General features: G+C 47.1%; 1 protein-coding gene across 3 annotated transcripts in view; it reads right to left on the bottom strand.

Moving 5' to 3' along the window:
• MATN2 (matrilin 2) overlaps nt 1-16,192 on the bottom strand; it is a 158,950-nt gene that overhangs the window by 98,759 nt on the left and 43,999 nt on the right. For all 3 annotated transcript variants that reach the window (XM_081258568.1, XM_081258567.1, XM_081258569.1), the window contains exon 3: nt 8,362-8,931. In XM_081258568.1, coding sequence (XP_081114694.1) covers nt 8,362-8,931 — 570 coding nt within the window. The remainder of the gene's footprint in view (nt 1-8,361; nt 8,932-16,192) is intronic.

The raw sequence follows: 16,192 nt of genomic DNA, 5'->3' as shown, positions 1-16,192 counted from the left end.
CAGTTGGTGGGCAGAGGGATCAGAAAGTCTGCTGATACCAGGGGTGGCTCTGACTAACGTGTGGACTTGGTAGGCAACAGCGGGTTTGGAGGAAAAGCTATTAGTTAAATGAGGATGTGGTAAAGAATTAACAGTTTCTCAGGATCATAAATCCCTAGAGTAATGTAATTTTTTAATAGGCAAAAGTATTATAAAAATTTTTGGAGTTAAAAAATGCACTCATATGTTTCCATAATCTTTATGTCTCAATTTAAAATATTTCTGGATGGACCTAGAGTCTGTTATACAGAGTGAAGTAAGTCAGAAAGAGAAAAACAAATACCATATGCTAACACACATATATGGAATCTAAAAATTAAAAAAAATGGTTCTGAAGAACCTAGGGGCAGGACAGGAATAAAGACCCAGATATAGAGAATGGACTTGAGGATACGGGGAGGGGGAAGGGTGAGCTGGGACGAAGTGAGAGAGTGGCATGGACCTATATACACTACCAAATGTAAAACAGGTAGCTAGTGGGAAGCAGCCACATAAGACAGGGAGATCAGCTCGGTGCTTTGTGACCACCTAGAGGGGTGGGATAGGGAGGGTGGGAGGGAGATGCAAGAGGGAGGGGATATGGGGATATATGTGTATGTATAGCTGATTCACTTTGTTATACAGCAGAAACTAACACACTATTGTAAAGCAATTATAGTACAGTAAAGATTTAAAAAAAAATTTCTGGGACTTCCCTGGTGGTCCAGTGTTAAAGAATCAGAGTGCTTTCATCTTCATTTGTAGACACACTCAGAGCGATGAAAAATTTAGGTCACCAGCTGAGGTTGAACAAGATGATGCTCTGCATTCTTGTTTCTGCTCTCAGACTGTGAATGAGTATTCTTTTCAAGTGCCACACTGTTTGCATTTTTGTGCTTTTTGTTGATGATTTTGCTGTTTAAAATGGCCCCAAGTGTGGTGCTGGAGTGTTGGTGTTTGCTGAAGTGAAGTGTGTCTGGTGTTCCTAAGTGCAAGGAAGCTATGATGTGCCGTATGGAGAAAAATGTGTGTTTGATAAATTTCATTCGGGCAAGAGTGATAGTGCTGCTGGCTGTGAATTCAATGTTAATGAATCAACAATATATAAAGAAGGTGTCTTTACACAGAAACACACATAAAACAAGATTATGTATCGATCAGTTGACAACAGTGTCGGACCAGAGGCTCCGAGGAACCTAACTCTGTATTTCCCCTAGGGGCTGTGGTTCAGTACTTGCCACTTCAGTCAGCGTTCACCATGACGTTATAGGACGTAATTACCAAGAACAAGGAGAATCAACTATACACCTTAGCTTTGATCAAATACATTTGATCTAGTTCATTCCTTTTAATTGGTTTATCCATTGGTCATATGACTAGTTTTCATTATATTTAGCCATTTCCCCACCAGTCCACAGTTTTGCTTTCCCAATGCTGTGATGAACCTTCTTAAACACATCTCCTTGAGCACATGTGCAGTTGTTTCTCTAGGACCGGGTCCTACTTTGTTTTTTGGGGGCTGCGTTGGGTCTTCGTTGCTGCGCATGGGCTTTCTCTAGTCGTGGCGAGCTGGGTCTACTCTGCGTTGCGGTGCGCGGGCTTCTCATTGCGGTGGCTTCTCTTGTTGCAGAGCACAGGCTCTAGGCGCGCAGACTTCAATAGTTGCAGCACGCGGGCTCAGTGGTTGTGGCGCACGGGCTTAGTTGCCCTGCGGCACGTGGGATGTTCCCAGACCAGGGCTCGAACCCACGTCCCCTGCATTGGCAGGTAGACTCTTAACCACTGTGCCACAGGGAAGTTCCTGGGTCCTACTTTAAATAGATATCACCTCACTGTCTTGCAAGGTAATTTATACCAGCAATGCATGAGAGTAATGATTCCCACCTCCTCAAAACTTCAGCACTCAGGATTATCAAACATTAAGTTTTTGACCATGTTAAGAGGGAAAAATCATTATCCTGTTTTTAATTTGCATTTGCTTTGCACCCTGGAAGGCTCTCTTCTTTTCCTAGGCTGCTGGAGTCAAATTACCCACGGGCACAGAGGCGTTCTTATGCAACTCTCAGCATGACACTATTTTCCTCCATAATGAAGAAAATCTAAAGTCTAGACAACCAGCAACACAGCAGTTATACACTGGCATGAGGCCCAAGTGATGAGTCTGCTGCCTGACTTCTCACGGAGACCCTGACAGATAATTATTTTGACAGGAGATGTGAGGCAGAGAAAATACCTGCTGGGCAGCAGACAGCACAGTGGTGATGAGAAAGGCTTCTGGAAATAAGACTACAGCTGAGCTTCACCATGACCTTGTAATGAATTACTTAATTTCTCTGAACTCCACTTTCTTCACCTGTCAAATAGGGAAATTAAAAGAACTATTGCATAGGGTTTTGGAGTGACAGCTTGTTACTAAGGCTTGTCTTGGCCATGTATGATAAAAGAAATTGGAACCAGGAGACTGTCCCACGTGCCCCAAAAGAAACTGAAACCAGAAACTTGGTGTACTGGAAAGAGCACTGGGTTAGAAGCCAGAAGACAGGTGCTCTGGGTCCCTTCTGCCTCGAACAAGTGAGGGAAGTTCATGTAAGTTGAATAGCTCTTTTTGGCTTATTTCTTTACCTGTAGAATAAACACATGTATGATGTCCAGGCACCTTCAGTACAGACACTTAATTATTTTCTAGAAGCTGCCTTCCTTCTCATTCCAAGTGCATGCTGACTGGGGGAACGGCTGTGTTGGTGTGAGGTAGCCCCTCTCCTGGCCACTGTTGGGTGTTCAGGGTCTGACAGTCAGAGTCTTTTCTTGGCATTTAGCCACTAGAATTGAGGAAAAGGGGGTTTATACCGAGGGCAAACATATCTGGGGGCTGACAGGGTGCATGCTCTCTGCCCCTGGACCAGAGAAGTCCAAGGAGAAGCAGAGTGGGGATGGAGAGAAAGCAAAGCTGTCATTCACTAAGCGTCTCCTTATTTCCATGAGTAATATAACACAATCCACCCTTCTAAAGCTAGTTCAAGTTGAATTTCTATTACTTTCAACCAGAAGAATCCCAAACATTTTTACTAAGGTAGTATAAAAATTTTCCACCTGTAAAATTCTATAGATGAGGAACCGGTGATACTGAGAGCATCTGGCCCTAATGCCTTGCCCTCCCGTGGGGCAGGCCTTTATGATGTGACTGAAGGGGGCACAAGAGTCCTGCCTCCTACGGTGACCTGCAGGTGGTCTCACACCTCAGAAGGCCTTGTAGGTGGAAGCTGGGTCCAGGCTTTGCATTCGGCGGAAGAAATCACTAATCAGCAGACTAAGTCTTTGGCAGGATTGGATTTTTAACCAGGCGATCTGAATGTTAATAAATGTTTATTAATGAATGTGTCATTGACTAAATGAATGATCAAAAGAGTGGTGGGGGCTTCCCTGGTGGCGCAGTGGTTGAGAGTCCGCCTGCCGATGCAGGGGACACGGGTTCGTGACCCGGTCCGGGAAGATCCCACATGCCGTGGAGCGGCTGGGCCCGTGAGCCATGGCCACTGAGCCTGCGCGTCCGGAGCCTGTGCTCCGCAGCAGGAGAGGCCACAACAGTGAGAGGCCTGCGTACCGCAAAAAAAAAAAAAAAAAAAAAAGAGTGGTGGGCTGACTGGGGGTCTTGAAAGGAACAATTACTAGGTACGGAAAGTCAAGGCCTGTGGAAGTCCATCTGGCCTCCCACTTAGCAACAGGGCCTTGAAGGGCTGCAGTAAGTGTGGACTTTACCCGGGCTGGTTGATGGGAGGTGTGTCTTAGGAACACTGTTAGCGCCTTCTGTTGTGCCTGGCCTGGGCGGGATGAGGCTCTTAGGGTAGGAACAACCAGCCTCCAGGCTTTAAATACCAGGCTAAGCTGATAAAGCAGATACCAAGAGGTTAAGTAAAAGCAGCCCTGGGAATTCCCTGGCAGTCCAGTGGTTAGGACTCTGTGCTTTCACTGCCGAGGGCGAGGGTTCAATCCCTGGTGGGGGAACTAGGTGTCGCAAGTTGCCTGGTGCGGCCAGAAAGAAAAAAGAAAGGCAGCCCTGCCCAGGTTGCAAGTCATCAGAAGGCTCAGGACAGACATGCACTTTTCAGCCCCTAGATTCAAGTGTCCTCTCTCACTGGGTGGCAAAAATGGTGGGCCCCAGGATGGGTAGGTTTTGGTCATCTTGTAGACAGGGCCTCATTCACAGGAGGCCTCTAAGATTCTCTTGGAGGTCTCGGAGTGGCCCGAGAGTGCAACCTCAGGAGCCCTCCTGCTCCCAGCTGTGGCTGGTGTGGGAATTCACTGCCTGTGGGTACAAAGCCACTGCTGTGCCTGAGTTCACGTCCACACAGCCAGTGAGCACAAGAGCCTAATCTCTTCCTAATTGTACGATAAAGGTTCCTGTCTTGATCGCTCCTGGAGATACCCTGTCCCCACCGATCCACAGATCCAGCAGCGTTTTTTGGTTCTGCCCAAAAGCACACGAGCCTCAGCTCAGCTTCCCTCTGAAATCCCTTCTCTAGGTGCACTTTGACCTCCACGTCCCTGCCTAGCCTCTCATCAGCATTTCTCAAGCTGTGGGTTATGTCTCTGTAGCAGGTCACGAAATTAACAGAGACTCTGGACTCATTTTTTTGTTTTTGTTTTTAAATGAAATAGAAAAAACTATTAAAAATATCATTCTTTTCCTGGCTTACTGCAATCGTCCTCCCTACATATCTCTAGCCGGCAAACTCCTACTCTCTCTTTCTTTTTTTTTTAAGATTTATTTATTATGTATTTATTTTATTTACTTTTGGCTGCGTCGGGTCTTAGTTGCAGCACGCGGGATCTTCATTGAGGCATGCGGGATCTTTTCGTTGCGGTGTGCGGGCTTCTCTCTAGTTGTGGCGTGCGGGTTTTCTCTTGCCTAGTTGTGGCGCGCAGGCTCCAGGGCACGTGGGCTCTGTACTTTGCGGCACGCAGGTTCTCTAGTTGAGGCGCGTGTGCTCAGTAGTTGCGGCACACAGGCTTAGCTGCTCGGCGGCATGTGGGATCTTAGTTCCCTGACCAGGGATCGAACCCGCATCCCCTGCATTGTAAGGAGGATTCTTTACCACTGGGCCACCAGGGAAGTCCCACTTACTCCTCTTTCAAGTCTGTGTAGCACATAGTAGTTAAGATGTAGGTTCTGAGCCAGAATGCCTGGGTTCACACCTCAACTCTGCCACTTAGTGCTATGTGACCTTGGACAAGTTACTGAACTTCTCTGGGTCTCTATTTCCTCTTCTGTCAAATGGGAATTATAGCAGCACCTACTTCACAGGTTTGTTGTGAGAATAAATGAGTTAACATACGTTAATAGCGCAAAACAGCACATGCACATATTAATATCATTAAGTGTTAGTTATAATCATTATTATCTCTTTAAAGCTCTCCTGGACCCCCTAGGCAGACCCTGGCATTCTTTGATCAGAGGGCCCCCAGTGCCAGGTGACTTCCCAAGGCCTCTGAAGTGCATACTTCATATAGCCAACATCCCATTTCTCTGTGATGAGAGCATCTTCCCACCAGCCTGAAACCCTCAGACCCGGCAGGTGGAGGGTAAGAGTTCTGAAGCCAGAGAGACTCCAACTCTGCCGCCTGAAGCCGCTTATCCTTTCTAAGCCCCAGTTTCTACTTCTGTAAAATGGGATAATGATAGTACCTGCTTCACAGGGCTGTTATAAGTATTCAATGAAATAACATATTGGGAAGTACCTAGCCCAGGACAAAATTGGCTGTTATTCTCAGAGTGTAGCTCAATAAATGTTTAAGGAACAAATGAGACTTCCAAAACCCCAGAGAACTGCCACCTGCAATATGGTAGACGCTGTTGTCTGAGGATTGGAGAGCAGGTCAAAGCTGAGGCCATCTGCCTTCCCTGCTGGTCCTCCGTGTGTTTGACCGTAATCATACACAACATGGTGCACACTGAATGGGGCTCTACAGTTTATAACGCCTGTTCACACATCTACTCTCCGCAGGTAAAATCCCCAGTTTACAGATGTGCTCAGCGTCTATACAGCTGGCAGGTGGGGTCACTGAAACCTCGGTCTGCCCCTCCCCATCGCAAAGGCTTCCCATCAAACTCCGAGGTGAGTTTCAACCTCAGAGCTGGTGTGCCTAGCATGGCTGGACTGCGGAGGTTGCCTGCAGAAAACTGTTTACCTTAAAAGAGGAATTTCTATCTCCCAATGCGAAGAGGAATGAAATGAGCAAGAGGTTTGGAAGTAGAACCCACCATCTCCTGGCTGCTTGGGAATTCACGTCACAAGTTTACAGTCCTGTAAACAGGAGGGATAGAGTCATACCGCCTCCCCAGATTTTTGTGAGGATAAAGTGTGAAGACACAAGAGAAAGTGCTTTGTAAATGTTAGTTATTGCGATCCTTACTGCACAGCTGATGAAGAGGCCCCGGGGCCTCCTTCACCTTCCAAGACAGTTGACAAGTCTGCTCAGCACAGCCCTGTGAGGAGGAGAGACAGGAGCTGGTCTTCTGTGGGGTAGGAAGGGTGATTCAGTTCCCGGGCCCTAACAAATGAATGAATGAATGGCACAATACTGATGTTTTCTTCGAGCTTCAAGATTACAAAAACGGGAGTAGCCAAGCTGCCTTTTAATTTTGCTGCCAGGCCATAAAGCACAGAGAAGGTTCTTCTATGAATAAGTCCACATCCTCAGCCTCATCATATTACCTTTCCCTTTGCTGAGCAATTCAGAGAGCTTATAAAAGAACTCATCCATTAACATTTTTCCAAGACAACTGAATAAACACGTCAAAACTGTTACAGAACCAATTTCTTTTTTTAATATTTCCAGGAAAGAGGGAATATAAATTCTGCAGAAGTCATTTAAAGTCATAAACCTTAAAAACGTTTGCAGTGCATTCTACTGGCTGAAGTTTTCCAGGTGACTCAGGCCACGGCGCGCCACAGAGACCCAGACCCTCTGCGGCGCCAGGGAAATGGCACTTCTGAATGTTTTCCAAGTGACACTGCAGAGCAGAAGTTTCTTTTTCCTTCATGGCGTTGATTTTTTAAGTAAAACTTTTGATTTTGGAGTCAAGAATTAATGGGGTCTCTGCTTTTTGAAGTTAGTTTTCAGCAGAGAATTTTTTAAAAAGACGTCAAAAGCACACCATACTTCCTTCCTGAGGCTTTGACAGGGTCGGGGGAGGTTGGTGTGTGTGTGGGGTGTTCCTAGGCTTTGTCACATTCTGAGAACTGGTCTAAAGGTTCCTGTTCCCGGTAAGTTGGAGATGAGTCTGGTCCTTAAGGTCATTCTCCATGCAGACTCCAGGGAAATACTGGTCATTTCAGAAGAGATACTTGCTTTTATTTTCCCATCAAAGAAGCATGGCAGTTGGAGGGGTCAGGGGCCAATAGGGGTGGGCAAAGCTGGACTGGACACTGTTTGCCAGGTCAGGAGGCTTGCTTCCCATTTCCAGGGACCAGTGTGGAGCCTGGGTTGGCAGGCTGGCGCCTTGCCCTTCTGGAGGAGAAAAGGACGAGAAGATGGTGGCAGAAGCAGGAAACGGGGGAGAGGGCGAGTTGACCTGCTGGGAAAGCTGAGGCAGGAGCTCGCCTTGGAGGTAAGTGGGAGGAGTGTGGCAAGAAAGTGTGAAAGAAGCCTTGTGGAGGGCAGGGTTAGAAAGCAAGACGGGGAAGAAGACCCTTAAAGCAGAAGAATTCAGCTCAAGGACTTGGGGAGGCATGTCCTTGCAGAAGAGTCGGGAGGCACCTGCCATCCTACCAGGCAGGAAGGTACCAGGAGCACGTCTTGGTCTTCCCCGTACACTGGGCCTCTTTCTGAGTTGAGAAAACATCCACTGCTAGCACCACCATGGGGCAAAAATGCTCAATATTCCACACCGTCCAAGGAGAAGTTATGTTATTATTTTGGCCCTCCCATTCCCATGCTTACTACAACTCATGAATTCCAACCTAGGGAATGCCAGGGCAAGCCAAGGTGCTGGAGAAAAACTCCCCCTACCTACTGTTCCTCATTCTGCAGTTTGAGTGTAAATGTCCCTTCCTCAGGGAAATCTCCCTGAGCCCCCTGGCCTAGGTCAGGTCCTGTCCTGAATTCTTCCTCCATTACACTGTTACAACTGCAGTTACTTACGTATTTGTGTAATTGCACCCTTAATATGTCTCCTTGGCCAGAGCGTGAGCCCCAAAAGAGCACTGTGTCTACCTTGGCCTTTGCTAAACACCCCTTGCCAGCCCGGTACCTGGGACCGGTTTAGCACAGAATGAACACTGGGAGATGAATGAACTCATCCTAATGATCCCCTGAGAAGAGCCACAGAGAAACAGGACTTACTGCACAACTTGTTCTGGAACACTGAGGTCAGCGACTCAATCTGGCTGAAGTTGGCCACCAGGAAGACGTGGTCCTCGTGGGGCTCGCTCCCGATGGCCTTCAGCGTGTTGAAGTCCACTTGGCCCACGCCAATGGCAAAGATCAGGATGCCTGTGTCCCGGGCCTTTGCAGCTACCTCGGCCACCGAGTCCTGGGGCCTCCCATCGGTCACAATCATTATGACCCGCGGCACGTTCTCCCTCAGTGGCCGGGCACCCTCTGCTTCTGAGAATGCGATGTTCAGGGCGTACTGGATGGCCAGCCCCGTCATGGTGCCCGTGGACAGATGCCGCATCCTCTTGACGGCATGCTCCACCTCGGACTTCCTCTTGAAGGTCTTGAGGGAGAACTCGTTCTTGACGGTGCTGCCATATTGGAGCAGGCCCACACGGGTGACGTCAGGGCCAATGTCCAAGAACTGCAAGATGTCCACGATGAACTCCTTGACCTTTGCATAGTCGTGGGTGTTGACGCTGCGGGAACTGTCAATGATGAAGACCACGTCTGCCCGCTTGTTCTCACAGGAGCTCTCTGGGGAAAGAGGGGAGGGCAAACGCATCAGAAGAGTGTTAAGCATAAACACACTACTATATATAAAATAGAGAACCAACAAGAGTCCACTGTATAGCACAGGGAACTCTACTCAATATTTTGTAATAATGTATAAGGGAAGAGAATCTGAAGAAGTTAAATATACATATATATGTATAACTGAATCACTGTGCTGTATACCTGAAACTAACACGATATTGTAAATCAAATATACTTCAATTAAAAACAAAGAAAAGGAAAGGAAAGAAAAGAAGAATGTTAAGGACCCAGTGCAGGTTGGAAATCCTAGGGCCAGGGATCACCTTTCAAACCTGCCGTCTTCATTGTTTTTCTTCCCCCCCCTTGGGAAGGTTGTAACGGTGTATATGTGCATGACTGGGTGATCATGGGTATTGGCAACAAAGATACTATTTCTTTTTACAAGATAAATGAACTTCAGTTTCTAGAAAGTCATCAATGCAGTTTTCAGGTGGGCAAACACCTGAGCAGGGTCAAAATTACTTTATTATTTACTGCACAGCACATAGGCTTGGCTGGATACTGCAGGGAGTATAGAAGACACTTAGGGGGGGCTTCCCTGGTGGTGCAGTGGTTAAGAATCCGCCTGCCAATGCAGGGGACACGGGTTCGAGCCCTGGCCCGGGAAGATCCCACATGCCGTGGAGCAGCTAAGCCCGTGTGCCACAACTACTGAGCCTGTGCTCTAGAGCCCACGAGCCACAACTACTGAAGCCTGCGAGCCTAGAGCCCGTGCTCCGCAACAGGAGAGGCCACCGCAATGAGAGGCCTGCATACCGCAACCAAGAGTAGCCTCCACTCACTGCAACTAGAGAAAGCCTGCGCGCAGCAACGAAGACCCAACACAGCCAAAAATAAAATTAATTAATTAATAATAATAAAAAAAGAAGACACTTGGGGGGGCGACCCAAATCAAGGAGCTTACAGTCTACCTGGGGAGACTTAATTACTGGAACAAGGAAAGAATAACTAGTATGAAACTATGTGGTGCTGACACTAGATGTTCAAAGAACAGGGATATCAGTGGGCTGGAGTCAAGCAGATGGGACACAAGCTGGCTTTACAGATGCATAGTGTTTGGACTGAGAGAAGGAACACATGGAGACAGACACATGAACAAAAGCCCAAGATGGCATGAATAGAGTGGATAAAAGAACGAGTGATGAAGGCCGTGCTAGGAGTTATGGATAGGAATTAAGTTGGAGGGGTAGCATGAAGCCAGTTACAAAATGACTTTAAATTCAGACTGAAATGTGTACACGATGTCACGGGCGATGGGCATAATATGATTAGCATTATATTATGTAACTTATCTCTTCTGTAGGGAAGTTACGCAATAAAAAGCCAATTGAGTGGGGCAGAAGTTTGTGGAGAGGATATGGACAGAAGGGAACCCTCCTACACCGTTGGTGGGAATGTAAACTGGTCCAGCCACTATGGAGAACAGTATGGAGGTCCCTCAAAAAACTAAAAAGAGAACTACCATATGACCGAGCAATCCTACTCCTGGGTATATATCTGATAAAAACAGAAATACTAATTCAAAAAGATATATGCACCCCAAGGTTCATTGCAACTCTATTTACAATTGCCAAGATACGGAAGCAACCTAAGTGTCCATCAACAGATGAATGAATAAGGAAGATATGGTGTGTGTGTGTATATATATATATATACACACACATACACACACTGGAATACTACTCAGCCACAGAAAGAATGAAATTCTGCCATTTTCAACAATGTGAATGGACTTGGAGGGCATTATGTTAAGTGAAATAAGTCAGACAGAGAAAGGCAAATACTGTATGATATCATTTATATGTGAAATCTAAAAAAATAAAACCAGTGAATAAAGCAAAAAAGAAACAGACTCACATATGTAGAGAACAAACTAGTAGTTATCAGTGGGGAGAGGGAAGGGGGAGGGGCAATATAGGGGTAGGGGATAAAGTGGTACAAACTACTATGTATAAAATGAATAAGTTACAAGGATATATTGTACAGCACAGGGAATAGAGCCAATATTTTATGACTATAAATGGAGTATAACCTTTAAAAACTGTGAATCACTATGTTGCACACCTGTAACTTATAAAATATTGTACATCAACTATACCTCAGTTTTTTTAAAAAAACCAAAAAACCCCACAAAAAACAGTTGAGTCAGGCAAGGGTTTGCAGGGTGGATGATCCAGACCATTTTTGCACAAATCTGGTTGAGAGAGAAACTTAATCTCAACCAGGGGTGGGTGGTCAGGGGAGGGAGGTGGGGGCAGTAGTGGAAATGGAGAAGGTACCTGGCCAAGAAACATTTCAACAAAGGGCACAGTTAAATTGGAATAAGGCAAATGTCCAAGTCTCTCCCTTACCACCACAATCGCTGTACTCATTCCTCAAGCGCGCAAGCAAGAAGGCATTCTGGGAAGCGGGTGAGATTGGATGAGATAAGAGGCCTCTGGCCTCACAGGGTGGAGGCTGGGCGTTCCTGTTGGGATTTCTCAGATGTTCTGAGCTATGGCCTCCAGCCCCTCCCCACCCCCCTTTCCCAGACTTCCCACTGCTAAATCCGGATTTGATAGGGATTAGAAAAGGGATCTCAAATGCTTGCCCTAAATCCCAATCACTGCAGCTGCAAGAAAGAGAGAGAAAACCAAAAACGAAGCAGTGAACCCAGTCATTGAAATGAGAAGCAGGAAAGGCGGGTGAGGTCATCCCATCCACGCGGGCCTGCCAGGTCGTGATTCGCCCCTGAGCACCTGCACACACACCTGATCCATCGCAGTCTCACAAGTCTAACAATTTTAGGGGAGGAAGCACGCCCGCATGCCAGCATCATGGCAGAAAGCCAACCTTCTGTGGCACCCACATATAACACTGGAGGCTGGGTGAATTTAAGGTGAGTTTCTCAAACCAGAGCTCCCAGAAACTGCCTTTGAGGACTCGGGGATAAGATCAATATCAACCCTGACATTTGCAGGGTGTTTTAACATCTTTACTCCAGAGAGCTTTCATCATCACTATGGTCTCATTTGATTTCCAGAATAAGCTCTTAAGAGCTAGGAGTACCATACCCATTGGACAGATGAGAACATGAAGGCACTGAGAGTTTGAAAATCTCTTATAATTTAGAAAAAGAAAACCTATATGGAGACAACACCAACACCCACCTCACTGGGTGGTTGTGAGGATCTGAGGAAATGCTGTGGGTAAAGAGCTTAGCCTTGGGCCCAGCATGTGGAAACCCCCAATATGTGGGAGCTGCATATGCAGGCTCTGCTCAGCCCACACCGCCCCCCCGAGTCCATACCGTCCTAGGCCCAGGCTGGGGAGGGGCAGAGCTGCTGCTGCTGTGTAGTTTGTGCTGCACACAGGCACCTGCCCAGGGAAGCGAGGGGCCTGAAATCCATGCTAGCCCTGAGCCTCAGGGGCTGCGTCCACCGTGAGAGGCACCTGGAGGGAGTGCCTTTCTCTAATTTTCACAAAGGTGTCTATGGTCTAGCAGATGGTCCCGGGCCAGAGCATAGCATGACAGACCTGCAGGTCCCAGGAAAGAGGACACGGGCCAGGACTGAGGCCACTCCAGGAGCCACACCTGCCCCCCATTTCAGTCGGAACTTCATGCAGGGAAAATGTAACCCAATGATCTCCACCTGCTCAGGAGGACCGGAACCAGCCCAGACCCTGCCACGGAGGAGGATATTAATGAAAGACTCCTTGGAAGGGAGAGAGGGTTAGAGTCTGCAGACTGGCTCCCTAAGAACTCTCCTCCTCTGGCGATCTTTGGAAGCAGGGGGTCGTCTGCGACTGGGATTCTTACTGTGGGTCTTAGTCATGGTGTCAGCATCCCAGGAAGCATCACAATCAATTTAAAGGGAAGCCTGGAAGTTCCATGGGGAAGTATGTGCTCAACTGGATTAGTTCCCATCAAAACAAATGGGGAGTTTCCACAATGCTTGGCATTTACAAAAACACCACAAAGGTTCGAAATGGAGTTGGAGGGAACCTCCAGAGAGCAGTGATTGTGAGTTGAAAACGACGAGTCCTGGCAGCCCAAGCGACCGAGTTTCTTCAGGATGTCTCCTCGGGTCCGTAGAGAGCTCAGAACCACAGCTCTTCAGCTTGTCCCTGAAAGGGCCAGTTCCGTGGTTCTCAAACTCGAGGTGCCTCCCAGTTCCTGGGAGGACTTGTTAAAAACTCAGCTCAGTGGGCCTCACTTCCAGAGTTTCTGATTCTGTAGGTCTAGGCTGGCACCTGAAAATGTGCATTTCTAGCAAGTCCCTGGGTGAAGTTGATGCCACTGGCCCAAGGACCACACTCTGAGAAACCACTAGTTTAGGAACTAGAGAGATTTCCGGAGAAACGAAGTTCTGGCAAGTCTTGACCTCATATCTCACTGTGAATTCCCCAACGTGGGGAACTAATCATCTCTATAGCCATGCGGTGGGAATCCAGTAAGTCTTCAGTCAACATCTGTGGAGTTAAATGGAATTCTGGGTGGTGGAGCAAGGTTTCAGGTGGAAGGGACTGAGTCAGAGCAGGCAATTCAAGGAGGTGGATTAAAACCACAAAGTCAAAAAGTGCTAGAGCAGGTCTCTGGGTCCTGCTAACAGAGTCACAGATTCTAGGACCCAAATCTTTGCCATTTTATGAGGGAGCATAGCCACTTTTGAACTTCTGGTCCATGGACTCACAGACTAATAAAATCTTAGAGCTGGAGGGTCTAAATAGAGTCCAAGCAGGAATAAAGACACAGACCTACTAGAGAATGGACTTGAGAATATGGGGAGGGGGAAGGGTAAGCTGTGACAAAGCAAGAGAGAGGCATGGACATATATACACTACCAAACGTAAAATAGATAGCTAGTGGGAAGCAGTCACATAGCACAGGGAGATCAGCTCGGTGCTTTGTGACCACCTAGAGGGGTGGCATAGGAAGGGTGGGAGGGAGGGAGATGCAAGAGGGAAGAGATATGGGAACATATGTATATGTATAACTGATTCACTTTGTTATAAAGCAGAAACTAACACACCATTGTAAAGCAATTATACTCCAATAAAGATGTAAAAAAGTAAATAAATAAAAAACAAACAAAAAAAAACAAACAAAACATAAATAGAGTCCAAGTTACTCACTTTACAGAAGGGGAAACTGAGGCCCAGGGAGGTGACTCTATCTCCACGAGGCCTCATGGCTCATTAGGGTCAGACCTGGGACCATCCTGGTGCCTTTCCCCCATGTCAAGGTGGGCATCGGGGAAAACTCTCAATACTGCTGGCATTACAATACAAGCTTTGTAAATACTTGGGGACATTCTGAAATATTTGCCTCACAGTTTCTCCACACGGGGACTGCTGAGAGATGTTTCCAGAAAATGGACTCTCCTCTGTGCGTGTTCCTTTCACATACTCGTTCTGATAAACAGCCTCCCTCCCTGTCTCAGCCTGTGAGAAGAACACACACGATCTTCCTTCTCGCCCCTCACAACAGACTTTCCACAGCAGTTGGAAGAGGGTTTCTGGGCACATCATAAAAACATCATCCCCTAGGGCTTCCCTGGTGGCGCAGTGGTCGAGAGTCCTCCTGCCGATGCAGGGGACGCGGGTTCGTGCCCTGGTCCGGGAAGATCTCACATGCCGCGGAGAGGCTGGGCCAATGAGCCATGGCCGCTAAGCCTGTGCGTCCGGAGCCTGTGCTCCGCAACGGGAGAGGCCACAACAGTGAGAGGCCACAAAAAAAAAAAAAAAAAAAAAAAAAGTCATCCCTTGAACCAAAAGAGTAACGGTCTGAGCCTTGTGAACAGCACTTCCAGTTCTGTCAGCTTGACTCTACAGCCTACTCAATGGGCAAACAAGTGTCTCTTCCCCCTGCAGAGAAGGTGAACCTGAGCCAGAACAATTTTAAGCAACATTCCCACCCCAGCAGGATTACAACGTGCAGCCTTGGAACTATTCCCTTCCTCTCAGGATTGTAGATTTGTTGCTGATTGGTCTCCCTTGCTGCAGCTCAATTTAATTATGGCCGTGTAATTGTACAGTAAATATTTGGTACTATCTGCCTGGAGAGGTCAGGGCATGTTTGGAGAAGGAAGGTATGTGAACCTCGATAACAAGGGTAAAATAATTTCATCCAGAGACTGAAAGGGGCTCTGAAATGCTCAGTGAAACAGCAGCAGAGTCCTATGACCTCAGGGCAAGCCCAGCCAATGCCACTTTCTGTCCATGTGGTCTTAAACCTCTCCTTCACCTCTTTGACCCTCAGTCTCTTCTTCTGCGAAATGAGAATAATAATACCTCACAGGACTATCGGGATACTCAAAAGAGAATATAATAATAATTTATAGCTACTGTTTATTGAGCACTTAATAAGTGCCTGGCCTTGTTCAGAGTACTTTTACACGGGATGGCTTATTTATTCTTCACACCCAACTTAGCAAGTAGGTACTATTCCCATTTTACAGATGAGAACAATGAGTCTAGAAAGGTTAGATATCTAGCTCAGGGCCTCATACTTAGGAGGAGCCCGGATCTGAACTCATCTTCTCTGGCTCCATAGCCCACACTCTTAACCACCAAGCAATGCTCAGAAAGGATTCTGTCCTTTTAGACCTGCCTTTCCCAGCACACTCAAGATGCACCAGAACTGCACTGGCTCTCTGGGGGTCAATTCTTTCCTTCCCTGGAATCAGGGCCTGAAAGCTATGGCTCAAAATTGCCTGTCTCCTGCCAACTGCTTCTCCCCTGCTAAATGCCTATTTGTATTTTTTTAAGATTTAATAAAATGATGAAAACAGATGCTTGCCTCTCTGAATAGCAGCGGCTCAGCACATGAGGCTGCTAGTGGTTCACATTCTCATGCACTTAACTTGCCTACTGTGAGATTCGTAGAAGCAGGGCCCTGGGGGAGACAGAAGAATGGGACAGGTGTGACAGAAAGTCGATCACTGATTGTTGATGGAACAGGAGAAACATGATCTGGACAACAGGCAAATGCCCAGGGTGGGGTGGAGAAGGGAAATGGATTCCAGAAAATGTGATGCTTCCTAACAATTCCCAGCAAAGTTCCCACAAGTAGATGGTTTGTGGACACTTTAAAAAAAGAACTGGGAAAAATATAATGATATAAGGGGGAAAAATGGAATAATTTCTAGGACAGTGCAAGAGTGGATGGACGAGGGGACTGAAGTGTGATTTCCAGGTGACATTAAAGGCCAACTTGAGG

This window comes from Mesoplodon bidens, assembly GCF_964165515.1.
Source record: "Mesoplodon bidens genome assembly, chromosome: 16".
Lineage (NCBI taxonomy): Eukaryota > Metazoa > Chordata > Mammalia > Artiodactyla > Ziphiidae > Mesoplodon > Mesoplodon bidens.
This window is presented reverse-complemented; position numbering and strand designations above follow the sequence as displayed.